Here is a 26,958-nt window from a genome sequence, read left to right on the forward strand (position 1 = left end):
AATATATTGCTCTTGTCAGTCTGCCTCATAATTTTATCAGGGCTTTGTGTAGCTCTGGCAAAATGTGGCACCAGGTATAGAACCTAGAACATCTCACATGCAAGCTCTGTATGCTAATACTATACTATCCCCGTCCTTATTTGTCTAACCTCTGAAAAACACAGTGAGGGAACCCCCACAATAGCATCCATATATTATAGTACTGGGAACTAAAAATAGAAAATACTTCATCAAGGTTGTGGATTCACTCACTAAAATAGGAAGAGCTGTTTATCTTCCTAATCGGATCTTTATTTATTTATTTATAAAAAATGAAACACTGACAAAACCATTAGGATAAGAGGGGTAACAACTCCACACAATCCCCACCACCAGAACTCCAATATCTCATCCCCTCCCCCGATAGCTTTCCTATTCTTTAACCCTCTAGGAGTATGGACCCAGGGTCATTATGGGGTGCAGAAGGGTGGAAGGTCTGGCTTCTGTAATTGCTCCCCTGCTGAACATGGGCCTTGACAATTTGATCCATACTACCAGCTTGTGCCTCCTCCCACTTCCCCTTTTTTTTTTCTAGTAAAAAGACAGAGAAAGAGGCACACATACTATCTTGTGAAGTTTGATCCTTGTATGGTGCTCCCATATGGTGTCTGGGGCTTGAAGCCAAGTTCTTGTGTGTGATAAATTGTACACTCTATATAGAACGAGCCACCTCCTGGCCCAAGAATGCTTTTCTTTTTTTTTTTTTTTTTTTTTTACCATTTCACATTGACAATTTTAAAATACTATTTAGGTTTGAGTTTTAAATCTGTATTAAACTAAAATAAGATCCCATAAAACTTAAATATATCCACATAAGACTTAAATCTAGTTAAAAGTTCACAATTTTAAGACTACTTAAAACAGTGAAAACTATGACTAAATCCAATTCTTTTAGAACTTTCTGTTAACATCACACCATAAGCCAGAGCATAGCAGTGCTCTTTTGAGAGAGAGAGAGAAAAGGGATAATATCTAGTCCAATTCAACTCACAAGGACAGGTAAGCAAGCAACAGTGCTCAATCAAATGTAGTAAACGGATGCTGCGTCATTTCAATAGGTGTGGAGTTAGTTTTTAAAAAATTATCTAACTAGATTAGTTCTAAAAACTTGGACATAACTGTCAACTGTAAGTTATCAGTTCATCTGAAGCTGCTAGTTGGAGAAGCAAATATGTCTTTTACAATTATGTCTTAAGATAAATTATGATCCTAGAAGCAAAAAAACATTATAATAAGATCAAAAGAACATTGACATTTCAGCCCATTTTTTTTTATTCTAAAAAGTAGTCTTAGATGTTCCATGATCACATTCCAGAGGAAATAAATATTACCAAGTAGAGAATAATAAGATTCGGAAGTTCAGTTTGCCATGTAGAACTCAAAACTTTTGTCTAACACTAGAAATTATAGAATTGGTCTAAAACAGGTAAGGACAATCAATCAGCATATAAAACAATAACCATAGGAAAAGCTGTCATGCCATCTCCAGTGAGCAAAATGTCACAGCAATAATCATTCCAGGAATGGAAAAGACAGGTTTTAACAATAACTTTTTAAATAAATATTTTGTTACCCATGTATTTCATTATGCCCAATTGTAATACTTATTTTAAGTATGCCCAATAACTTAGTTTAACTGACAGAAACAAACTCCATACAGAGAGGTAATATAAGTAGTTTTAGTCACAATTTAATTGAACTGTAATTGTGTTATGGTAGTTAAGCAGAGAATAAACCTTTTAAAAAATCTTGGCAAATTTCTGGACTTCTAAACCAATATTACTAAATTGTTTAGATTATTAGAAACTTGACTATTATTTCAATAATACATATTTTAAAGACCACCATATTCATAATAAATTAGATGTGACTGATAGTCATTTAAAATAAACCTGAGCAGTAAACGCCTCTTAAATCTGCCCCTTCCCCAACTAATGTATCACTTTTTCTTTTAGACCAGTGTGTTTCAAATTATAATAGGCACATAGAATCCTTGAGAATTTCTTTAAAATATAGCTTCTGACTCAGTTTGTTGTGGGCCTGTGAGCACTTTTCGAGTAAGCTGCAAATGATGTATTCGACCCACCCTTGGGTAGCAAGGTGACCCAACAGACAGAGGGCCATTTCTGATCTATTAACAGTATGGTTTTATATGTTCAAAGCTGCCATATTTTGAAATCAAACATAAGAAATGGCGATAAATCACCACAAAAAAAGAGTCTTAGAAAAGATTTTAGTTAAGTGAAATCCTAAAATACACCAAATATTCTTGGTTGTCTGATAGTGACACTATTGATATACTGCAGTGTAACCAGGACATCAAGTTCTTGGGGAAAAAAATGTTGCTCTAGCTTGAAACTTTCCTCCAATTAACCCATGTTCAGAAAATTCAAGCCAGTACACTTGTAAACCACTATTAAAAATCTTTAATGGTAAATTGCCCAAAATAAATAGTTGGTAATGCTGCTTTAAGCAATCCCATCTCCTCCTCCTCTTTCGACAAATAAGTGTTGCTTTTTCTTCTGTCTTATAGCTAAACAATGAGTAACACCCAGTGCACCTCCCTTTAAAAACCGAACAAAATTGTCTCCAACCAAAGGACCCAATGCAAAAAGGTTGGATTCTTTAACACACTCGTAGGTAAATGCATCAATTTCCACAGGATTACCTTTACATGTGATTGGCTGGCTTGATTTATGGCCCAGGTAACACCCTTGCTCCTTCAGAAAAGACAGATTAGGATGAGAACCTATCAATACGACTGCTGCAGAAAGCTTAAATATTTTCTTCAGTCCAGAGACACTTTGAAGAATGCACTTCATATCTGATTTAAAGGAAAGCACATGGTGCTCAGGAAAACTGGTATAATCAGATAAAAGATTTGAGTCTCCAGCATATGACTGAGTACACATCATATGATAGACTTTATGATATTCGGGATACAGCTTTTTGGGAAGCTGTTTAAAAATTAAGCCCTGATCAGTTACTCGCCTGCGAAATACATGAATCACAGGGATATTATTGTTGTGAGCAAACAGTACTGCATCAGCTGCAGTCAGCCCAGAACCTACAATTAACACTGGATCCACTTTGCCACGCAACTTTCCCTTGTTTACAGCAGCTCCAAATTCAGGCATTGAATGAAACACAAAAGGAAAATCTTCCCCTTCGATTTCCAGATGGCCAGGAGAGTCTAATGTTCCAGTTGCCAGAACTACATTCTCAGCAAATAGACAGAAAGGAACATGGGAACCATCCCCTATTCGCTGGTAGCCCCTGATTTCCCAGTTCCTCTTGATAATTTTTGACTTCTCTATTTGTAAATGCTGTTTTGAAACATCTATCTCTTGACTATCACTGTCATCTTGGTCTCTGTAGAGTCTTGATACTGAAGTTATAAAAGTATTCTCTCTGAAATTCTTCTGAAGACCCATCACTTTCACATAATGTTTGTAGTAGCGAGCTATTTCATCCGGCATAACTCTATCACCTTTTAGGTTCCTATGAAAGGAAAAAGAAAAATTTCTATGAACTCAGTACTTTTAGCTTCCCATGCTTATCCTCCATCTAGTAAAGCTACATAATCTATTTTAACTCCTCTAAAATGACTTAGCTATAAGTTATATCAACACCTTATAAAAAGACTTTCTATCATATATGATGCTGTGGGGGCCTCATGCACTCAAGGAAAACACTGTACTCACAACACCATATCCCTGGCTGCAGAAAACTTTCCTTTTTGTGCCCTGGCTGCAAGAGTTCTGTACTCTACTCCCCTGCCTGGGTAAGCTGAAAATATTTTAAACTAAAAATGCTAATGAGTGGGAAGAGCGCTCACTCAGTAGGGCATGTACTATGCCTGCAGCCTGGGTTGAACCCTGGGTTTAAACGTGAGTACCACAGCATTGGGAGAAGTTCTGGTGCTGTGGTATCTCTATCTGAAATAAAGTGAAAAAATGAATAAGTTAATGAATAAGTTCTGTCAATAATGAGAAATTCCATGAGGGCTGAGGCTATATTTAATGCATTGTTGTTCCTCTGGTGCCTTACATACTAACTGTTGAGATTAGCTGCCTTTATCAATAAAATATTAATTAAATCAAAAAATTGTGACACCTAATCTATTTTAGTCTCACAATTGTAGTCTAATTAATTCAGTCTACAATGGCATTATTCAGTCTGTATTTCCTACTATGCAATATATACTTACTACTAGATCCATATACTATGTAAACTGTGTACAATATTAAAGTATTTCTGTTGATTATAATACATGTTTAAAGATTATACCATTTCCACACATTATTAAGCTGCTTTTATTTTCCTAAAGATCAAAACCTACTTAGAGCAATCTCTTCTTGAACAAAATTGTAGCTCTAAGTAAACTCAATATAACATCTATCTTCCCACTGACAGATTTGTAAATATAATCTCTTCAAGAAGAAAGTGCACTAATAACTTATTTTCCACATACATATTCAAACAGGTATTAGTGCCCTGATTAAAGGTAAGTAGCAATAAACATATGCCAAAATACTTTACATAATTGACTAGAAGTTCACAAATTTTTCTTCATAAAGTTGGCTGATTATAATTAGCAAGATTATATTGCTTCATTTTTTAAAGTTAAATCCACATGGCAATGTCGTCTCTATTACTGTCTCTATTTTACAACCTAAAAAAATGGCAATAAAGTTAGCTGACTAGGATCTCATTTTACAAGTTAGAATCAAGATTTGAATCCTGCCAATCTAGATAGAGATCTAAGTGTTCTTAAAACTGCAACGGTAGGGACTAAAATTAATATCAAAAGCTAGTTAGCTAAAGTTATTATCACAAAATCATTAATCTCCACATATTCAATATACAATATTCTAGTTTAAAAAGGTGACCACTTTTGGTACATAAATCAAAAAGCTCTCAACCATGTTGCAAAGGGAAGAACATGTTGAGCAAGTGCACTTACTTATGAAATCAAGAACTTAATATAGCTTTACATTTCATAAAAGCAAGAGGGAACACTAGGAAAGTTAAATACCAATTACCTATACCGGTCGAAATGTACTCAAATTAAGGATAATTTCAGTAGATTAATATGGTTTCTATCTAGCAAAAAAAGCAAGCATTTAAATATGACTGGCCTGTCCTAACAGGTTCTACAACTTCCTGTTTACATTAGCTGTCTCTGCAATTAAACTAGAATAGGTTTTCTATATTATTTCAAGGTTTATTACTGTAAAAAATGATGGGATTTTTCTTGTTCTCTTCAAATTTATGTTCTTTTATGAACTTGAAAAAAAGAAAACTGTTTCTAAGACTTGTGAGAACTAAGGTGTATTATCTTTGGGAGGTGGGAGGGTGGGGATACAGAACTTTGGTGGTGGGTGGGGTGTAGAGCTATACTGTAATCTTACAATCTTTTAACCTACTATCATTTACAAATTAAAAAAATGAAGAAAAAAGAATTGTGTTCTTTTCCCCTAAATAAACAAACCTGTAGTATTTCAAGGTGTGAGCTTTCTTGTGTTACTATTTTAATACTTCTTAAATATCTATTTATATACCCAAGTATTGTATCACAGATTTTAGTTTATGCCATCATTTTTAATTATTACTCAGGCCCAGCAAGACAGTTCACCTGAATAGTGCACCTGCTTTATCATACGCAGCCCAAGTACAAATCTAGCCCAGGAAGTTTTTTTTTTTTTAATATTATTTTATAAAAAGGAAACACTGAAAAAAAAAAAAAACCATAGGATAAGAGAGGTACAACTCCACATAATTCCCAACAGCAGAACTCAGTATCCCATCCCCTCCCCTTGATAGCTTTCCTATTCTTTAACCCTCTGGAAGTATGGACTCAGGGTCATTATAGGGCACAGAAGGTGGAAGGTCTGGCTTCTGTAACTGCTTTCCCACTGAACATGGGCATTGGCAGGTCAATCCATACTCCCAGCCTACCTCTCTCTTTCCCTCGTGGGGCGGGGCTCTGGGGAAGTGGAGCTCCAGGAAGTTTTGGTGCTATGGCATCTTTCCTTCTCTTCCTGTTTCTATATTCTACTTTGAAAGCTGAAGACTTTTTAAAGACATACATTCATTACTCAACTCACAATCACATAGACTTTGAATTTTACTCAGACTCTCCCATAGTACATCAAATAATTTTAATAGTTTGATTTTTTACCTTCGTTTGCTAGACACCCAATCTTTAAATTTAAGTCCAGGTAGCTCCATCCAATTTCCAAAGCTGATTGTCAACATAGAGCCTTCCATATTCTATTTCAATAAAAAATGTACAATCAAAATCATGTCTGAGAAGTAATTAACCAAATCCATCTCATTATAATAATTAAAAGTCTCAATAAGGAGAAAGTGAAGAAATCCTATTTGGTTTTGAAATTCCAACAAATTTACTAATACCTTCATCACTTGAGTTTGTCTATACTTCCATATAGTTGTACATTTACAAATTAAATTTACAATATTGCCCAATAGCCACACAATGTTGGTAGTGCTGGCCTAAATTCAGTATGATAAAGTTCAGATGTTGAGAATTATGAGAGAGGAGAAAAGTCAGTATTTTGTTTTGTCTGATTTGTTATTCCCATGGCTTCACACTCTTGTAGAAAGACATTACTTATCTAGTGTGCTGCTTTGCCATGTACATGACCCAGGTTCGAGCCAGAACCCCTCCACATCAAAGAAAGATTTTATGCTGTGGGGTCTCTCTCTGCCTTCATCTTTAGAGAGAAGGGGCCAGGAAGAACAGCTGGGAGATAGCATAATGGTTACAAGACTTTCACGCCTAAGGTCTAGGGTTCAGTCCCAAGCACCATCATAGGCCAGAGCTGATAGTGCTCTGCTAAAACTCATCTTAAGACTATGAGAATCAGTGGATATCACTAAAAGGGGTAGGACGGGAGCCACAGAATTTTGGTGGTGGGTACAATATGAAACTACACCCCTTTTATATTATAATCTTGTAAACTATGATTAAATCACTAATAGAGAGGAGAAACATCATAGCACACAACTTTCCATAGTGCAACTGTATTCACATATGGTATTCTGGGGGCCTGAATCTGGGTTAATGCACATAGGAAAACAAACAACCTCCTAGCTAAGTTATATACTGGCTCCCTCATGTTTTTGAAGCTTTGCTTGACTTTAGTGAAAAAGGGACACAGAGGCACCAGAACACTTCTCAGCACTAATTTATGATGGCTGCTGGGACTGAACCTGAGACCTCTGGACCACAGGCATAAAAAGCCTACAATCACGGTGCTCACTTCCTGATCCTTATATTCTCTTTTTAAACGAAAAGAAGAAAGTTCAGTAATTCCAAATACTTTAGATTTCTTTTCATTTTAATATTAACAGATTTATATTAAAACATCTTCCCCCACCTCCATTAGTTATAATTATAAAATCTAAGATAGTTTGGATATAGCAGTGTCTCTTCTTACAACAGAGAAATAGGCAGTGGTTGCCTGGAAACAGCATTATTGCTGAAGCTAATGCAACTTTTAAGAAAGCAGTTCTTCAGGCCCTCTTGGCCCACTTACTTTTCTGTAGTCCAATACAAAGCAAGAAATACCAAAGGGCTAAAAGCACCTGTCCTTCCTACAATGACCTCAGCCATCTGTTTCAAACAATTCTTTTAGACCATGGCTATTCTCTTTATTTTTCTTGGCCTATGCAGCCCAGCATTGGGAATAGGTTAACATCATCATCCATTAACATTTATAGAGCACTTACTATGTGCTAGGAATTAAGAAATCCATTATTTTTGACAGTATATAGATCACAACAGCAAAAATGCTATAAGCTGCCATTGTTTTCAGGTAGGGAGGGCCAGGTACTAGGGTCAGAGCAAAGAAGACAGAAATCTGGAATACTGAAAGGGCTGCTGTTAAGAGCATAATACATAGCAGAAGTTATCTGGAACCACAGACCTACCACCTGAAACTTAAAAATCTTAAACCACTAATATTCCAATTCTGTTGACAATCTGCAAACTTTATTCCCACTGAACTAATTCTTCCAGTTGGTTGAGAGTCCTCTAATACCTTGATCTATTCATGTTTCTATTATGATAGTCTGTCTTTTTTCATAAGTAACCCATGTGTGATAGACACCTACTGTCCTGGACGCCACAGTGTACTAAGGGATGAAAACATGACAGAGTACTGTAGAAAAACACAAAAAGAAGAAACTTTTTATAAAGGACATATAATGGGCTTTGTGTACTATACAGGTAGAAAGGCAGACTCAGGCAGAATAAACTGGTTTTATGGCCGTTTTGTAAATAGAACATTAAGTGCCTTTCATTATTGTAAATATATTCATTTTAGCACAGGAAAAGATCACCTTGGTATACTTAAAGTTGCTCAGCCCTGCACATTACTAAAAACAAAAACAGAAAGATGGTTTTCATGACAGATTCTTAGACTCTACTATGGAATAACCTCTAACCCTCTGCAATGCTGTGCCTAAAGAGTGCTTTGTTTGTACTGAGGCTACGCCAGAGGTCCTGGGCCAGATTTACTTGTATCACCATGTCAGATTTATCCTAACTGTGATTTATGGCTCATACCAGTGTTTGTTTTCGGAAGAGAGGGAAACATGTCCAAAACAATCATACAGATGCAGTTTGTATACACACACAACAGCAATACCGGGACACTAAAACACGGGAGGGCGTTCCTGACTGGAAACTCTTTACAAATAGTGTCACAATCACGGCTGGGAGAATAAGTGCATCCCCATATAATTCCACTAGGAATGAACCTGTAGAGCCAGGCAGGTGACTTGACAGTTTCTCTGGGTTGGATCAATGGCACTACGTAATAACAATAAGGAGAACTCTGGATAGATGTCAAAGCATCTCATATAAAAATAAAATTTTAAAAAATGAATGTAAAAAAAATGTACTTGGATTTCTCATAAATTTCTCTCCATAAAATTCTCCCTTCAATGACTGCTCTCTATCCTTTCACTGCAATAAGCTTTAACTGTGAGTATACTATCTACACTGAGTTCTGAAAATGTCAACACCTAGAAGTAATCCTGTAAGCATCTCAATGTAAGCATTCTGGAACACTGGATATGACAGGCAAGAAGGCAAAGTAGGGGCTAGGTTGTGCCCCAGGATATGGTAAAATTCATTAGAAAGTTTTAATGTTATTTATGAGGCATTGGAGCAACTAAACAGTTTTACACGTGGATATAACATCTCTGACAAGTGTTTTAGAAAGATTACTCTGGATTTGGTATTAAGAAGCTCTGATTCCCCAGAGACCCACCCTACTAGGGAAAGAGAGAGGCAGGCTGGGAATATGGATCGACCTATCAACGCCCATGTTCAGTGGGGAAGCAATTACAGAAGTCAGACCTTCCACCTTCTGCATCCCACAATGACCTTGGGTCCATACTTCCAGAGGGTTAAAGAATAGAAAAGCTGGGAGTCAGGTGGTAGTGCAGTGGGTTAAGTGCACATGGCACAAAGCACAGGGACCAGTTAAGGATCCCGGTTCGAACCCCGGCTCCCCACCTGCAGGGGAGTCGCTTCACAGGCGGTGAAGTAGGTCTGCAGGTGTCTGTCTTTCTCTCCCCTTCTCTGTCTGCCCCATCTCTCTCCATTTCTCTCTGTCCTATCTAATAATAACAACAGCAATAATAACTACAACAACAATAAAAAAAAAAGGGAAACAAAAGGGAAAAATAAATTTAAAAAATACAAAAAAAAGAATAGGAAAGCTATCAAAGGAGGGGATGGGATGCGGAGTTCTGGTGGTGGGAATTGTGCGGAGTTGTGCCTCTCTTATCCTATGGTTTTGTCAATGTTTCCTTTTTATAAATAAAATAAAATAAAAAGACTGTACTAAAGAACAAAAATCAGTGTGAGAAAACCATTTAGGAGGTTTTTCCAGTAGTTTGGGTGAATTATGGTTGCCAAAGTTAGTACAAATAATAATGGAGAGAAGTAGAACAGATAACAAAATATAAGAATAAAGAAAATAAGCCAAACGGTTTGAAATGTTGAAGAAAGTCAAGAAAGACTTTTATCTTGAGTAACTACATTAAAGTGAAATTTCATGACCAAAAAAATAAAGAAATTTGATATTAAGGTTATAGGGATGATAAGTAAGAGAATACCTGGGGTGGGGCTAGTTAGCACATATATAATGGTGATACAAAGAGATTCTCATGTCTGAGGTTCTGAAGTACTAGGTTTAGTCCCCTGTACCACCATAAACCAGCACTGCACAGCTCTGGCAAAAAAAAAAAATAAAATAAGAATAAGAATACAGAATAAGCAAGGGGATGTATTTAGCTAGATTTATGAAAGAGAGCAGCACGTTGTCATGGTTTGAGAATCAATCAATCAATATTCATGTGCAAACCACTGAAGTATACATAGTGAGAAAATCATGGCCTGGAGTAGACTACAGTTTTATAGACTAGATACACAAAGAGACTACAATGGAGTAACCCAACGGAAGAAAAATAAGGAATGTATGGTTCACAGAATCTGAGCCATCAATATTACTAAATATTACTAGGAAAGATATATCTTGAGACTAGCAAAACTAAACAACAAAATAAGTCACTGACCTTTAAAAAGCGATCAGTAGGAAACAATGACAGAAAAATGAAGAGTGGAAGGTGCCTTATAGAAAAACAAGGTGGGGGAGTGGGTGGTGGCACAGTCCATTTTACAGTGTACAAGAACCTGGGTTCAAGCACCCAGTCCCCACCTGCAGGGGAAGCTACATGAGTGGTGGTAAAGCAGTGCTGCAGAGGGTGGTGGTGGTGGTGGTGGTGGTGGTGGTGGTGGTGGTGGTGGTGGTGGTGGTGGTGGGTGGGTGTGTGTGTGTGTGTGTGTGTGTGTGTGTGTGTGTGTGTGTGTGTGTGTTTGTGTACCAGTGCTGCAGAGAGGGTGTGTGTGTGTATGGTGTGTATGCAGCAGTGCTGCAGAGAGGGTGTGAGGGTGTGTGTGTGTGTGTGTGTGTGTGTGTGTGTGTGTGTCTTTTACTCTGTCTCCCCCTTCTTGGTTTCTGTTTATAGCCAATAAATAAATAAAATAAAAAAAGCATAAAGTTTAAGAAAGAAAGTATATGTTTAAAAAATAGCATGGAGTTCCCTAAAGAAAGTGAATGCATTGTAGAAATCCATGAAGATGCAGACTGGAGGATGAATCACAAAGACTACTGCAAGCTCATCAAAAAGGACATCTAAAGAAACTACAGGAGAACACGTGGTGAAAGACTCGGCAGAGCAGGTATGTTGCAATGCAGAAGGACCCAAGCCCCTGGTCCCTACCTGCAGGGGGAAAGCTTCACAAGCAGTGAAGCAGTATTGCAGGTGTTCTTCTTTCTTTCCATCTCTATCTCCCCCTTCCCTCTGGATTTCTGTCTCTACCCAACAAAAACAAAGAGAAATTAGAAGCTTCCAAGAGTTCAAGAGATTCCTCTCATCAAAAAGACTAATATTTGAAGAAAAAAAAATCAAATAGACACACAGTATGTGGGACATTAGGAAATGGCTCTCTCAGTGGACCACACACTTCACCATGTGTGAGAACACAAATTAAGCTTCCAGTCACCAAAGCAGAGAACCAATAAGGGAGAGTTTCACAACTAGCAGAGCAGTGCTATGATAGCTTTCCTTTGCTGTCTCTCACCCACTATCTAAAATAAGTAAGGGAGGAGGGGAGAGGGGGCTCAGGTCCTAGAACATGATGGCAGAGGAGCACCTAGTGGGCGTTGAACTGTTATGTGGAGAACTGGGAAATGTTACTTTTATATACAAAAACTACTGTATTTTACTGTCAACTGTAAACCATTAATCCCTCAAGAAATAAAATAAAAATAAGTAACAGCCATCTGCCAAGAGCAGAAGAATCATGAAAGTGCAGAGTCCCAGTGATAAAGCTGGTGACAAAAGAAAAAAGGGACTGAGGGTTTGGAGCCACCTGCAAGGCAAAAGTTTCACAAGCAGTTTATCAGTGTTGCAGGTGTCTCTCTCTCTCTCCCTCTCTCTATCTGAATAGAGAAAGGAAAAAATGGCTGCTGAACCCCTAGCATTCTTAGCAAAAAAAGGAGGAGGAGGGAGAGGAGAATGAGAAAAAGAACAATCCTGAATCAAAACACATCCATCTTAGGAAAAGTCAAGAACAAAGGAAATAACAGTATAACCAATCTCTCATCAGATTTCTCAGAGAAATATACAGGATAGGAAAGAAGGGAGCAAAATATGGAAAATTCTAAAAGATAAGAATAGCTATCCTGGGAGTTGGGCGGTAGTGCAGCAGGTTAAGTGCAGGTGGTGCAAAGCACAAGGACCAGCAAAAGGATCCCGGTTCCAGCCCCCGGCTCCTCACCTGCAGGGGAGTCACTTCACAGGTGGTGAAGCAGGTCTGCAGGTGTCTATCTTTCTCTCCCCCTGTCTTTCCCTCCTCTCTCCATTTCTCTCTGTCCTATCCAACAACGATGACATCAATAACTACAACAATAAAACAACAAGGGCAACAAAAGGGAATATTTAAGATTATCTTTAAAAAAAAAAAATAGCTATCCATAAGTATTTTTACCTGTAAAATTATTATTCAAATATGATAGAGACAGAAAAGGCTTTAAGGCTTTTCATTTCTGTGTGCACTCTATCAGGTAAGCCACTTATATATACAACTGTACAAGAGTGAAGCCCCAACACAGAAAAAAAATCATAATAAAATTAAAGTAAGAGGAAGAGATTCTTTTTTTCCCCACCTCCCATGCCATGTGAGGACACAGTAAGGTAGTTAAGTGCAAACAAGGGCAAGAACTTTAGCCATGACCTAATTAGATTAGCACTTTGATTTTAAATTTTCTGAAGTCCAAATTCTGAGAAATAACACCTGTTGTTTGAGTCACTCAGTCTATGGGATCTTTTTAGTAGATCTTTTAAAGTAGACTATTTTTTAAAAAGATCTTATTATTTAATGAGAAACCAGAGCACTGCTTAGTTCTGGCATATATATGGTGGTGCTGTGGATTGAAATTGGGGCCTCAAGAGCCTTAGGCATGAAAGTCTTTTGCATAAATATACTATCTTCCTACTCCATGAACTCTTTGTTCTACAATGAATTTCTAAGATCTTAACGGAAGTAACAGATATTCGTTTGAAACACTAAGATTTTATAAACTCTAAAGTCAATAGATGGATTTAAAAATCTGTAAGCAAAAGTCTTGAAAAAAAAATTTTTTTTTTGCCTCCAGGGTTATTGCCAGGGCTTGTTGCCTGCACCAGGAATCCACTGTTCCTGGAGGCCATTTTTTCCCTTTTGTTACCCTGGTTGTTTTACCACTGTTGTGGTTATTATTATCATTGTTACTGATATCACTGTTGTTGGATAGGACAGAGAGAAATGGAGAGAGGAGGGGAAGACAGAGAGAGGTAGAGAAAGACAGACAGACACCCGCAGACCTGCTTTACCACCTGTGAAGTAACTCCCCTGCAGGTGGGGAGTTGGGGACTCAAACTGGGATCCTTACACAGGTCCTTGCGCTTTGTGCCACGTGCGCTTAACCCACTGCGCTACCATCCGACCCCCGAAATATTTTCTGTATTATAAAATTGTATAAAGAAATCTCATTTCTAAAAAAGAATCAGTGATTTAACTTCTAACCCATATTTAATTCAACAATAGAATCCTCATATAAAATATAACAAATACATAATATTTTATCACAATATTTCAGGATAAAATGGTTTTACTGAGAACATGTAACTCATACATGCTAAAATGCTAAGAATATATACTCACATGCCATGCTCCGCCAGGTGGACCTTTACCAAAGACTAAGTGAGGGATATAATGCCGTTGTTCTAATTTCCAGTGCAAAACAGATGGATAATCATACCCAAAGTCAGCATCTGGATGAAGAAGTGTGTCAAAAAGTACTGCAACTGGATTAGATGATCGACCTTCAAGACCTTCAGACAAGTATTCTAAGTCCTGGATACAATTGTTATATATATATAAAAGAAAAAGACAGAATTTGAAATTAGTTACAATAGTAATAGTGAAGGTGACTGGCCTAATTGGACATATAATCATGTGCTACAGAATACTGACGTTCCTCAAGATCTTAAGTGTCTTTAGTCAGGTAAACAGAGGAAGGAAGGTTGCTATCAAGAAAACTAATCAGTTCTGATACTGAAGAACTTAAACATGTAGTTTCTCTCATGTAACTTCAAGAATAAGCAACATTTCTAATCTCACTGAACATACAGTATGCATTAAAACATTATCTGCAAATCATTAATTCAGGAAAATAACCAGAACTCAACAGAGTATGTTTACACATCTATACATTAAAATGACATAATTAAAGAGGCTGGGTGGTGGCGCACGTGGATGAACACACGTTACAATGCGCAAGGACCAGGATTCAAGCCCTTAGCCTCCACCTGCAGGAAGAAAGCTTTGCAAGTGGTGAAGCAGGGCTGCAAGTGTCTCTTTGTCTCTCTCCCTATCACCCCCTTCCCTCTTGACTTCTGGCTGTCTCTATCCAATAAAGATAATAAAATTAATTTAAAAAATGATATAATTGAGGCTTTTCAATTAGAAATACATAACTAAGCTTATTTCATATCTTTTTAAGTTTCTAGTTGTGATTAACAGTAGGTTACAAGACTGTAAGACTACAGTATATATTTCCACACCACACCCACCACCAGAGTTCCGTATCCCCACCCTTTTAACTCCCAAATTGTTTCAGCATTTTAAAAACCTGACATATAGAAAATAATACCTGATCAATAATGGAAAGATGTCTTGATTCTTCTAATTTACTATGTAAGATTGTATTTGGATGTATTGCTTCTGAGGACAAATATGGTCTGTAGCCTGATAACATGTATGAAAGGCATATTCCTGAGGGGCCATTTCCTATTGAAAAAAAAAAGTTTAAGGGTTAACATCATGTTTCTTAATATTCTTGTGGTCTTCCCTCCTATTTTAGAGATGGCCCTTTAACCCTCATGAGTTTTCCATTCTTAAACTCTTAAAACCAAAGTATTCACAAGGGTCTGAACTTTGACTTCTCTCTTGTTCACTCACTCACTGTGTGTGTACGAAGAAGTTAATAGAAAGGTGGAAATCTTGTCTACTCAAATATTCATACTGCTGAATTCCAAAATTCAATCTTTAACCTGAACTTTCCCCAAATACAGACTTTACATTTGCACTTTCTACTCCAACTTTAATTAACTGAGCCATAAATAAATAACTTAATCACTATGTGTTCAAAAGCAAATTCATGAGTTCTTCTACTTAGGTGTTTTTTTCTTTCTCAAAATAAAGAATTAGATGGAACAGGGAGTATCTCAGTATTAGTGCACAGGACTTTCATGCCAGAGACTCCAGGTTCAATAGAGCTGCATGTAGCATTTAGGCTTTTCTTTCACACTAAGAAACTCGATTCCATATAAACTAAAAATATTTTCAAAAAACGACACTTTATATATATACATATATATATATATACATACACACACACACACACACACACATATGTATATGTATATTTTAAGACCACAACAAAGGATTCCAAGGCAGAAGGATACAACAAAGCTACTCTTAAATTCATGACCAGGCAGTGGTACACCCAGTTGAGTGCACACATCACCATGCACAAAGACCCAGGTTTGAGCCCCTGGTCCCCACCTGGAAAAACTGAAGCTCCACAAGTGGTAAAACAGTGCCGCAGATGTCTTTCTCTTTCCCTAACTCTCCCCCTCCCATCTCAATTTCTCTTTATCCTATCAAGCAAAAGAAAACTTAAAATAAAAAGGAAAAATTGCTATCAGGAGTAGGCACTAAGTTGCAGCAATAACCCTAGTAGCAAAAGAAAGACAGTAAAAAAAAGAGAAAGGATGGGGGACAGAAAGAGAAAGAGAGAGGGGGGGGGGGAAGAAACTGAAATAATAAAATTTGTTTTAAAAAAGACAAGAGAAAAAATAAGATAATATCGACAGGCCCAGAAAAAGGATTCAGTTTAGTATAGGATAAATTAACTACTTTCTTCAAAGATTTGGTTAAAGGGCTAGTGAAATAGCTCACTTGGATAATGTACCGCTTTGCCATGAGTGTGACCAAGGATGGAGCCTACCATATTGAAAGATGCTTCCGTGTTGTGGTTTCTTTCTATCTAAATAAACAAACAAAATGATTTATTAGTTATTTTAACTTATCAAACCCAGAAATACATATATATATTTTGGTCATAATCAGGACTTCACCACTCTAGGTCAACTTTTCTTCATACAGACAGAGATAGGGGGTTGTCAGTGAGAATGAAACCAAAGCATTAAAGCTTCCTCCAGTAAGATGGGCACTGGACTCACACTTGGGTCATTCATATGACAAAGCAGAGAGCTATCCAAGTAAGTTATTTGGCTGGCTCCTGAAGAAAAGTTTTTAATACAATCCTAAAATATGTGCTATGAAACTAGGTATTGTAAAAGTCGTAAGTATAGTTTAGATGAAATAAACTGTAAAACTCACCTATTATAACCACAGGCAAAGTCACTGATGAATCTTCAAGTAAAGAAGTCTCTTCAACTAATGGCATCGCTTTAACTTTTCTCCCCAAATTATCACCAAAATATTGCACTAAGGAATTAAAAATCTCTCCTTCAGTTTCAGTGTCACTGTAGCTTCTTAGTTAAAATAAAACAGATCAAAATAAAACAAGAAATATAGTCAGTGTAGCCTTCATAAAAATATCTTTACGCAGACATATTTAGGGTATTATATATTCAAACGTTTCACAAAAGGAGATAAGAAAATTTTCTTTCCCGATTGTCTCTCCAGAAACTACTTTTAGCATTCTGAGATATTCATGCATTAATATTCTGCATATTACAGATTACTTCACAGTGAATCCCTCTGAGTTTTCATCTTTACTATGTCCAGATACATATTAAATGGAGTACCTATGGGTGGGTGGACAGGCTTATTATTATTTCCAAAATATCATACATGGGGTAGGTGGGTCAACTATTTCCCAGGACTCTTTCATCCAAGAGGATGATGACAAATGGAAAGAAATTATACAGAGACCAAAACTTCTGCTCCCTTGTAATATTCAGAATTCTCAATCTACAGTAGTTTGATAAGCACAGGAGTCATAGGAATTTTGATCTGCTTCATTTCCAGCATGGTTCACCCTTCCTTAGGCAGAGCAGTCCCCCACTACACTACCGAGAGGTCACCATCTTGATGCCAAACTTAGGTGGACACCTGCCTGCATAGCACAGGCCCGCCCAGAACTCCTCCCGCTTCAGGCTACCAACCAGCTGTGACTACAGTTGCCAGCTCTACAACAGTATGATAAGGCAGAGCTCCCCAAGAAACATTGACTGTTTGCCAGAACTAAAGAGGCTGTGATCCCGGGGGGCGGGGGGGACACGGGACAGGTGGTGATGCACCTGATTGAGAGTACATACTGCAGTGTACAAGGACTGGGGCTCAAGTCCCCAGCCCCATTTGCAGGGGGAAAGGTAGTGAAGCAGTACTGTAGGTGTCTGTTTCTCCCCCTCACCTCTCAATTTCTGTCTTTATTTATTAAATAAAATATATGTGTGTGTATGTATGTATATATATTTGTTTTTAAAAAGTTGTGATCCCTACCCCTAAACTTATCATCATCATCATTTAATGGAAGAGAAAGAGCCCAGAACAATATTCTCTTGTACATGTGATGCTGGAAATCAAAGCCAGGGGATCCCACAAGCAAGTCTTGTTTGCTACCTGCTGAACCATCTTTCAGGCCAGCCAAGCACCCCCAAACTTCCGACCAGACTAGAAGTACTTCTGGCCATGGTCACTAAGGGAAGGTGCTCCTCACACTGCAAGTCTATGCCTGGAAAGAAGTGTCTTCTGCTCAATCTACCCCAACCATTTCCTCTAATCAGAGGCCAGCTTACCAGCTATCTTGCACAATTCTGATTTGGGGAGTGTATTATATTCAGGCATGTTCCTGCTAAAGACAGGTTAAGTTCCCCATACTCTTTTGAATGCTTTCAACTAAAAGTTCTTTTGGATACCTAGGCGTAATAATTATTACTATTGCTATAAAGATCACAATTCTTTTTCACATAATAAAGGCTTCATTTTCAGTCTCTTCTTGACATCCCTGTCATAATCTTTTACTCCCGTATATAAAACATGGAAATAATTTATGAAAGTGTTTGTCATTCTAGGTTTTGGCAATTAATAAGATGTTTCTCCCCCTCCTTTTTTTTTTGTTTTGTTTTGTTATTGCCACAAGGGTGTCACATTAGGAATCAGATCTACTGCTCCTGGTGGCCTTTATTTATTTACTTCTATTTTGTTTTGATAGGACAGAGAAAATTCAGAGTAAAGAGGGAGATTGAGAAAGACAGCTATCAGCAGACCTGCTCCACCACTCATGAAGCATTCTTTTGCAGGTGGGAAGCAAGGACTAGAACCCAGGTCCTTGCACTTAGTAAGGTGTGAACTTGCCCCCGATGTTTCCTTATTCTATCTTTCACATTCCAAAATTTTAAAAGGTGGGCATGAGCCAAGGAGGTACCTCAGTGTGTAGAGAGCATGCCTTGCATAAGGTGACATGCCAGGTTTTAGCCACAGCTATTCACATGACAGAGAGATGTTTTGTAGTCTCTTTAAAAAAAAAAAAAAAAAGGAAGGAAGGAAGGAAGGGGTGGGGATCAAGGAAAAAGAAAGGACAAGGTGAATATTATAACCCTGGCCTATACAAAGAGATCTGAGGACACAAGTGAGGAAGAGGGAAAGAGGATGGGGACACTGTGCCCAATGGAGTAACACAGAGCTGTAGTGGTGGATGGGATTTGCTGACATGTACTGGGGAGATGTGAAATTATTCCTAAGACAACAACTGTCTTGCAAAACTTCCCCAATAAGAGACAAGGAGGGGGGAGGGAATAAGCTCGGTATCAAGAACCAACTTGGCAATATATATGTTTACACATATACTTTTATATATGTATAAACACTAGACTAAATATTATCTGATATCCTATATGTTCTAAAAATCAAACTAATGATTGTTTGAAAGAATGAATGAAAATATTTAGTAGTTATTGTCATATTTGATTTTACAAATAAAAATTAAATGATCTAAAATGTTTTGACCAGTAAGTTTGCAAATGCCCTTAAATGAATACTTAACTTTCAAATTCCTTATCAACAAACAAAACAGAAAAGTGCAGGCTTGAATAAACCTCAAGTCATTTTTGCCTAAAATGCACAGAACTCTGTATACCTCATTAACAATCATTTAATCTTCTAAATCAAGCTGTCTCAAGCAAACTTTTGCTAGTAAGCCTCAAAATTTTATTAAAGCTATCGACCCTATATATATTGACTACATATTTTATAAGCAAGTATTCTTATTACACTGGAACCTGTCCTCTCAAACCACTGGTTTTTATACTTGAAATATCTTAAGAAGTTACGGCAATATTAGAAACATTCTTGGGCTTCTACTCATCAAGAGACACAAACAATCTTATGAGCAAAGACCTGCTCAAGAACCCTGGTTGGAACCCCCCCAATCCCACCCAACTCCCCAATATCAGTGGGGATATTTCATGAGTGGTGAAGCAAGTCTGCAAGTGTCTATTTTTCTCTCTACCTCTCCCTCCCTCCTTCACTCTCTCAATTTCTCTCTGTCCCATAGAACAAAACAAAAATGAAAAAAAAAAAAAAGGAAAATGGCCTCCAGGAGTAGTGGATTCCTAGTGCACGTCACAGAGTCCCAGCAATAACTCTGGAGGAAGAAAAAAGAAAACAACAACAACAACAAAAACACACCAATAGTTCATTTGATCAGGCCCTTGACTAACTTAAAACAGAGGAGCAAAGGAAACAACAAATTAGCAAGACACGTAAGAAAATGTAACTCACACTATAAAATTTACCCTTAGTGTACGGTTTGACCTCACAATCACCAGGTTTTGCAAACAGCACTGCTAAGTGAGAAAAATGTTATCACACCAGAAATTCACACTATGCCCATTACCGCACATGCCTATTCTTTCCTCCCCATTAAGGACTAGCAACCACTAATGTTTGCCTTACTGAATTTGCCTATTGTGGACATGTCATGAAAAAGGAGTCCTTCAAACAATAAGTGGTCATTGTATCTGGTTTCTTCCAACTAGCATGTTTTCAAGGTTCACCTATGCTGCAGGATGTACATTGTAATACATTTTGTTTACTACTAGTGGTTTTATTTCCCTAAATATGTTTTTAGGAGTTAGTGACTATACAATTTCACTTTCCTACCAGCAATATGAATAGTCTAGTTTCTCCATACCGTAACAACTTCGAAAAACTTTTATCACCTTATTGGAGGGGTTAATGATCCACAGTTTCAAAAAATATTATGGCCACCCAAGTGAGGGAATGAAGTGGCATATCACTGCAGTTTTGATTTGCATTTCCCTACTAATAATGCTTAAGCATCTTTTCATGTGTTTATTAACAATTTATAAACCTTTGGAGACATACTTGGATCCTTTGGCTGTTTTTAACGTAGGCATTTATATTTTTATTGTTGAATTTTGAAAGTGCTCTACATATTCTGAGTATAAATATCTTTAGATATGTGACTTGAAAAAACTTGATAACATTCTGTGAATTACCTTTTCAATGATGAAATTTTTTACCAAGTCCAATTTATTATTTTTTATTTGTTTATTTATTTACTTTCCCTTTTGTTGCCCTTATTGTTTTTTATTGTTGTTGTAGTTATTGTTGTCATTGTTGTTAGATAGGACAGAGAGAAATGGAGAGAAATGGGGAAGACAGAGAGGGGCAGAGAAAGATACCTGCAGACCTGCTTCATCACCTGTGAAGCGACTCCCCTGGAGGTGGGAAGGCGGGGGCTTGAACCGGGATCCTTACACTGGTCCCTGCACTTCGCGCCACGTGTGCTTAACCCACTGCGCTACCACCCGACTCCCTATTATTTTTTGTTTCTGTGTCTTTGATGCCACATCTTTGTTTTAACCAAGCAAGCATTATTAACTCCTACCATATATTGCTCCTAGAGCAATACTTTTGGAGAAGTGGAAACTCAAGTTATATAGAATCATCGAATAAGTTAAGTCACCTGGCCAAAAAGAGGGGGAAAAGTGACCTTTTTTGAGAGGTATATTTTGGGTCTTGGGCCTTGAGAATCCTGACTCTGAAGCAAACTTCAAGCACTGGGAACCATCCTGGTTATAGTTATAATCCTTCTAACATTACATTTGTTCAAAAGCTTTGAATATATGTTTGCAGCCAAGCAAAAGCTCTATGACTGGAACATTATAGCAAGAAAGGTAAGAACAAACTTAAAGAATGTGATGCTAGTGGACAGTGAGGTTTTCAGCAGGTAAAGTAATGCAATTTAATTCAGTGCAATCCCAAGCACCACATATGACTGATCTGTGCAATGATCTCTCTTATAAATATCTTTTAAAAAGTAATGTGCTAATAAATACTTAATATGAATTTGAAGCCATGGTCTAAAAGGTTTATGGATTGATATTGTAGTCTAACAGGAACTGTGAGAAACAGTATCTGGGAGTGTTACTGATCTCTGAAATTTTTATCAATGCTCTCTGCATGAAGCTTATTCATAAGACTATCATACTATCAAGCAACCTCACACTTGGGTATAAATTACTAGTTCTGTAAAGTAGTAAGCATCTCAATATATAATTATTTAAAAAAAAATTTTATATTTATTTTCCCTTTTGTTGCCCTTGTTGGTTTGTATTGTTGTTGTAGTTATTATTGTTGTTGTTATTGATGTCATCCTTGTTAGAACAGAGAGAAATGGCGAGAGGAGGAGGAAACAGAGAGAGGGAGAGGGAAGATAGACACCTGCAGACCTGCTTCACCGCCTGTGAAGCGACTCCCCTGCAGGTGGGGAGTCCTGGGCTGGAACTGGCATCCTCATGCAAGTCCTCGCGACGCCACCTGCGCTTAACCCGCTGCGCAACAGCCCAACTCCCTCAATGTTTAATTATAACACTATAGTAGCTAAAAAACAAAGTGCTGACAGATTATTGTGTAAAGATTACACACACACACGCAATGGAATAGTTATTCTATAAAAAAGTGATGCAAGGACTTGTGTTCAAACCCTCAAACTGCACCTGGGGGGAGGGATCTTAATGAGTGGTAAGTAAAGCAGTACTACAGGTTCTCTGACTGCCTCTCTGTTTCTGTCTCTATCAAAATTAAATAAATGAGTGGCATTTCTAATCACAAAAAAAAAGAAAAAAAAACACAATGAAAATTTGCCATATATACCAAAATGAAAGACCTTTATTCAGAGCAATATAAATCAGAATGCCACACACTGTATGAAATCACCTTACAAGTATATAATATAAGGAAACAAAGCAAAGAATTAACAAAAAAAAAAACTAGAACCAATAGCAAAATTTACTAGATTTACTAGAGAGGAAGAGGGTGGGTGATAAGAACAAAGATGGTTTTATTTTAAAATAAAAGGAAAAGAAAGGACAAAAGGACACAGTAAAAGATAAAACAGGCCCTAAAAGGAGTCATTCCTTTCAGGTATTACTCAGGCTTAAAGCCTAGCCTAGAGGTAGGTTAAACCTCTCCCAAAAGAATACTCTTGGAATTGGAGTATTACACCAAAGTAAAAGACTCTGGGTGGGGTGGGTAAAAGACACTGGGGTGGGGTGGGTGGGGAGAATACAGGTCCATGAAAGATGATGAATGACATAGTGGGGGTTGTATTGTTAAATGGGAATCTGGGGAATGTTATGCATGTACAAACTATTGTATTTACTGTTGAATGTAAAACATTAATTCCCCAATAAAGAAATAAATTATTAAAAAAAAAAGAATACTCTTAACTGGGCGGGGAGATAGCATAATGGTTATGCAGACTCTCATGCCTGAGATTGAACCTAAATCCCAGGTTCAATCCCCTGCACCACCATAAGCCAGAGCTGAGCAGTGCTCTGGTGTTTCTGTGTGTGTGTGTCTCTCTGCATTTCTCTCAGAAATAAAATAAATAAAGTATTAAAAAAAAATACTCTTAAACCAATCAAACCGAGTTTTCCTCAGCAGCACGTAGGAGATCTGCATGATTATAGGAGCCCTACTTTCCCTAGAGAGAAGATAAGTTTACCTGAAATAATCTTTTTCTTTTCTTTAATACTTAGGCCCACCCTTTTGACCTTAAAATTCTTCATTTTGTATAACTCCCTGCAGAAACTCACTAAAAGGGATGTTAGTCTATAACAATGTCAATTAGAGCTCTGAATTTATTCTGATCAACCTTGTTTCCTAATAGCAACTACCATTTTCATCCCCTCTTCCAATCTGCAAGTGAAAAGAGGTTAGCTTACGATATTTATTTAGGGTTAAAATAAATGGGTATAAAGACCTTTGTGTGCTTAAAAGTATCAAAGGCTTTGGGATAATATTTTGTGATAGTATTTGTTGTTTAACAAGTTTTTGGTAAAAGAATCTGTTTTTCAAAACTTCCTAAAGCAAGTCTGACGCTATCAAACTATTTTGCTTAAGAGTTGGTGTAATTACCTAGAATCTAAAATCTAGAAGTATATTACATAAAGCATTTTGTTAAATATCCAGAATTTGGATTTCCACAAAACTCAGAAGCTTGGGCAAGCCTGGATTGTTAATCTATCACAATAGGAATGCTGAACTTTCTGTCCCTTATACTGGTTTTGCAATTGGAGGAAGTCTTTTCAAATACTTCTTTTTCTTCAAATAGCTTTAAGCACAAAATAATAGTAGAATTTATAGGAATGCCACTTAGGATAATGCCATAAAAGGTGAACTCCAGGTGTACGTTTTTAAGTGCTTCTCTAACGTACTGACAGGAAAAAGGTTTCTTTTATACTATAAAACAGTGTTTCCCACACTTTACTATTACAGTTTCTACAACAACTGTAATATATGAAAACGTCATTTCTATTGACGTCAATTGAAAAACCTATTTATTGTGTTTTGTTATTTGTAGTCATCATTGAAATGATGGTTAGTTCAGTGAAAATAACAGTGAACTTTACATCAAAGTTTGTGGGCAGTGAAACTTAATCCATGACCCCAATTTAAGAACTTTTTCGTATTTTGCAAAACCAAAACCAGAAAAGGTTACTCTAATGTGTGTCTGGGGGTGGGGGTGGGGAGAAGACCCCCGGTGGCAGAGCACAGTAGAGTGCAAGTGTGAGGTCCCAAATTCCATCCCAGCATCGCATATAATAAAATTGCTCTTATCTTAATAATAAGCAAACATCTACTTTTGGGCCCATTAATATATGTAAAGCATGGTGCTTTATAAAAATCTTAGCTAATAAGCTTTACATGTCATCACAACAGGGTTAAAAGCAGTTTTGTCTTTCTGTAAATTGTTTGCTTCTGTTATGGATCCAAAACATTCATTCCCATTTTAAAAGTAATATCGTATCCGTCCGTCTCTCTCTCTCTCTCTCTCTCTCTCTCTCTCACACACACACACACACACACACACACACACACATTTCTCCCATGCAAACTTCCCTATGAGTCCCCAAATCGACACTTTTATCCAACGTCTACCACACAGAGAGCTCACAATGACATTTTTAAAACAAGTTCCAGTCTAGCTACAACTGGGTCATCACGCATGAACCACCCTATTCCAGCACCCTTGAACTTAGTAACTTATTTTCAAAAAAATTAAAAAAGGAAAAGAAAAAGGAGTGGGCGGTAGCGCAGCGGGTTAAGCACACGTGGCGCAAAGCGCAAGGACCGGTTAGGATTCCGGTTCAAGACCCCGCTCCCCACCTGCAGGGGAGTCGCTTCACAGGTGGTGAAGCAGGTCTGCAAGCGTCTCTCTGTCTCTCTTCCTCTCTATCTCCCCCTTCTCTCTCAATTTCTCTCTGTCTCCAATAACAAATAAAAAGAAAAACATTATAGGGGGCTCCGCTAGCAAACCCTCAAAAACTTTGCACCACTCAGAGACTGGCCCCGGGCCTAGCCGTTCTGCAAGCGCCCGGGCTGTCGCAGCCCACGAGGAAAATACAGCAAGCCGGCGCCTCCCCGGGTGTCTGGGTGCAGCGGCCGCGGCCGGCAACCGGGACCCGGAGGAAGCGGAAGGAAGCGGCGGGCGCGGCGGGAGGCCGCAGGGGGTCCAGGCGCTCGCCCTCCACCCGCGACTCCTCTCCCACGCCGGACGCGTCCCGAAGCCTGTCCCACCCGGCCCGGCCCAGCCGCCAGCCCGCAACGCTCCGCCCCGCGCCTGCTCTTCTCCCCGCCCTCGCCCGCGGAGAAGTCACCTGAAATGACCAGCCAGGGAGCAGCGGCAGCACCACACCGGCATGGAGCGCCGCGCACGGGGTGCCCGAGCGCGACCGCCACGGCCGCTGCCTCCGCCGGCCGGGCAGCCTGTTCCGGGTGTCCGCCTGCCCGGCCGCTCCGGACCGCTGGGTCCCCGGGACGCCCGCGCCCCGCGCCTCGCCGTGGCCGCGGCTGCTCGGCAGCTGCGGCTCAGCAGCTTGACCCGGTGCAGAGCGGCTTCCGCTCCTAGGCGGCTGGACGCCGAAGGCTGCGGAGAATGATCTCGGGGGAGGGGCGGGGGAGGGCGCCGCGGAGGGGGCGGGGCGGAGCGAGGCGGTAGCGGAGGCGGCGCGCGGCTCCTCCTCGCACGTGCGGCGGCGGAGGGCGAGGCCGGCGATTGGTGGAGCCGATTGGCGAGGCCCGGCCTGACGGAGCTGCTCTGCGGCCTACGCTCTCGCCCGCGCCCAGTGCGCATATGCGTGAGGGTTTGCGAGGTCGGCCTGAGACGCGTCTAGGGCCCGGGTGACGAGGGCAACTGAAGAAATTGCTCGCCCGGGGAGCGCCACAGCCTTGCATTGGATTCGACGTCACAGGGAAAGGCCAAACCCACCTGAGCGCCCTTCCCAGTGCCCCAGTGCGGATGCTTCAAAGTGTCTGATGCTTTCCAGTACTTGATGCTGCAATCACAGCCGCCTGGGGGAGCCTCGCAATTCCCAGGGGCTCAAATCCTGGCCTCAGGATACCTAAAGTGCAACTTCAAGTGACTGTCTGGTTTCATTAGATGATCCTCTCTAAAAATAAATAAATAAATAAATAATCCAGGAGAGTGAGAATCCCCATTTCTGGGAGGGGGGAAAGGACATGTTTATTATCACTATCATTATTAGTGATTGCACATTTACAAAATAACAGGGCTCAATTCCACACCTTTCCCACCATCAGAGTTGTTCTTCCAAGGTCACAGATACGGGTTGACTATCAGATAGATAGATAGATAGATAGATTCCTCTCTTTTTCTATGAATCTGCCTTCTCTTCCTTTCTAAGTCACACCTACAGCTATTGTTACTTCGACTAGGATAGGTATTTTTTAAGTACCCTTTCCCTCAAGTGTTTGTTATGCAGTTATATTGTACCCAGTGTACCTATTCTGTAGATACTTTTCCCGGGGAGGCGAAACCTAGAAATAATTAGTTGCAAATCCTGTTAAAAGATGCTTTCTAGGGGCCAGGTGGTGTTGCAGCCTGTTGAGCATACACCCTGCTCCAGGACTGGGTTCAAGCCTCCCTTCCCCACCTGCAGGGGAAAGCTTCATGAGCAGTGGAGCATTGCTGCAGGGTCTCTCCTCTTCCCCCCTTCTATCTCCTTCCTCTCTGTGACTCTGTCTATGATCTCTGTCAAGAGAGATGATTTCTATCTCCTATCAGAGCTCAACATTTTTTTTTTTTGCAGTGCATAAGTGAGTGTTTTTTGAACCATTTTCTTTTAAGTGCTCTTAAAATTTGCTCCATGTTGCCATTGAACAAGTTTGCAGTTGGTACAGGTATT

General features: G+C 38.9%; 1 protein-coding gene across 3 annotated transcripts; it reads right to left on the minus strand.

Moving 5' to 3' along the window:
* Positions 1 to 1,293: 1,293 nt before the first annotated feature.
* On the minus strand, positions 1,294 to 25,715 carry OSGIN2 (oxidative stress induced growth inhibitor family member 2). Of its 3 annotated transcripts, none has more exons than XM_016185664.2 (6): positions 25,411 to 25,715; positions 16,595 to 16,746; positions 14,841 to 14,977; positions 13,850 to 14,041; positions 6,224 to 6,315; positions 1,294 to 3,540 (listed from the first exon to the last, which is right to left on the minus strand). In XM_016185664.2, the coding sequence occupies exons 1-6, from the start codon at positions 25,452 to 25,454 to the stop codon at positions 2,508 to 2,510; spliced, it is 1,650 nt and encodes a 549-aa protein (XP_016041150.1). In that variant the 5' UTR covers positions 25,455 to 25,715; the 3' UTR covers positions 1,294 to 2,507. The 3 variants fall into 3 exon arrangements, with proteins under 3 accessions (XP_016041150.1, XP_007517417.1, XP_060055235.1); XM_007517355.3 differs by having other exon boundaries at positions 16,595 to 16,749; positions 25,411 to 25,713; XM_060199252.1 differs by having other exon boundaries at positions 16,595 to 16,702; positions 25,411 to 25,543.
* Between the last annotated feature and the right edge of the window lie 1,243 nt (positions 25,716 to 26,958).

This window comes from Erinaceus europaeus, chromosome 1 (assembly GCF_950295315.1).
Source record: "Erinaceus europaeus chromosome 1, mEriEur2.1, whole genome shotgun sequence".
NCBI classification, from domain to species: Eukaryota; Metazoa; Chordata; class Mammalia; order Eulipotyphla; family Erinaceidae; genus Erinaceus; species Erinaceus europaeus.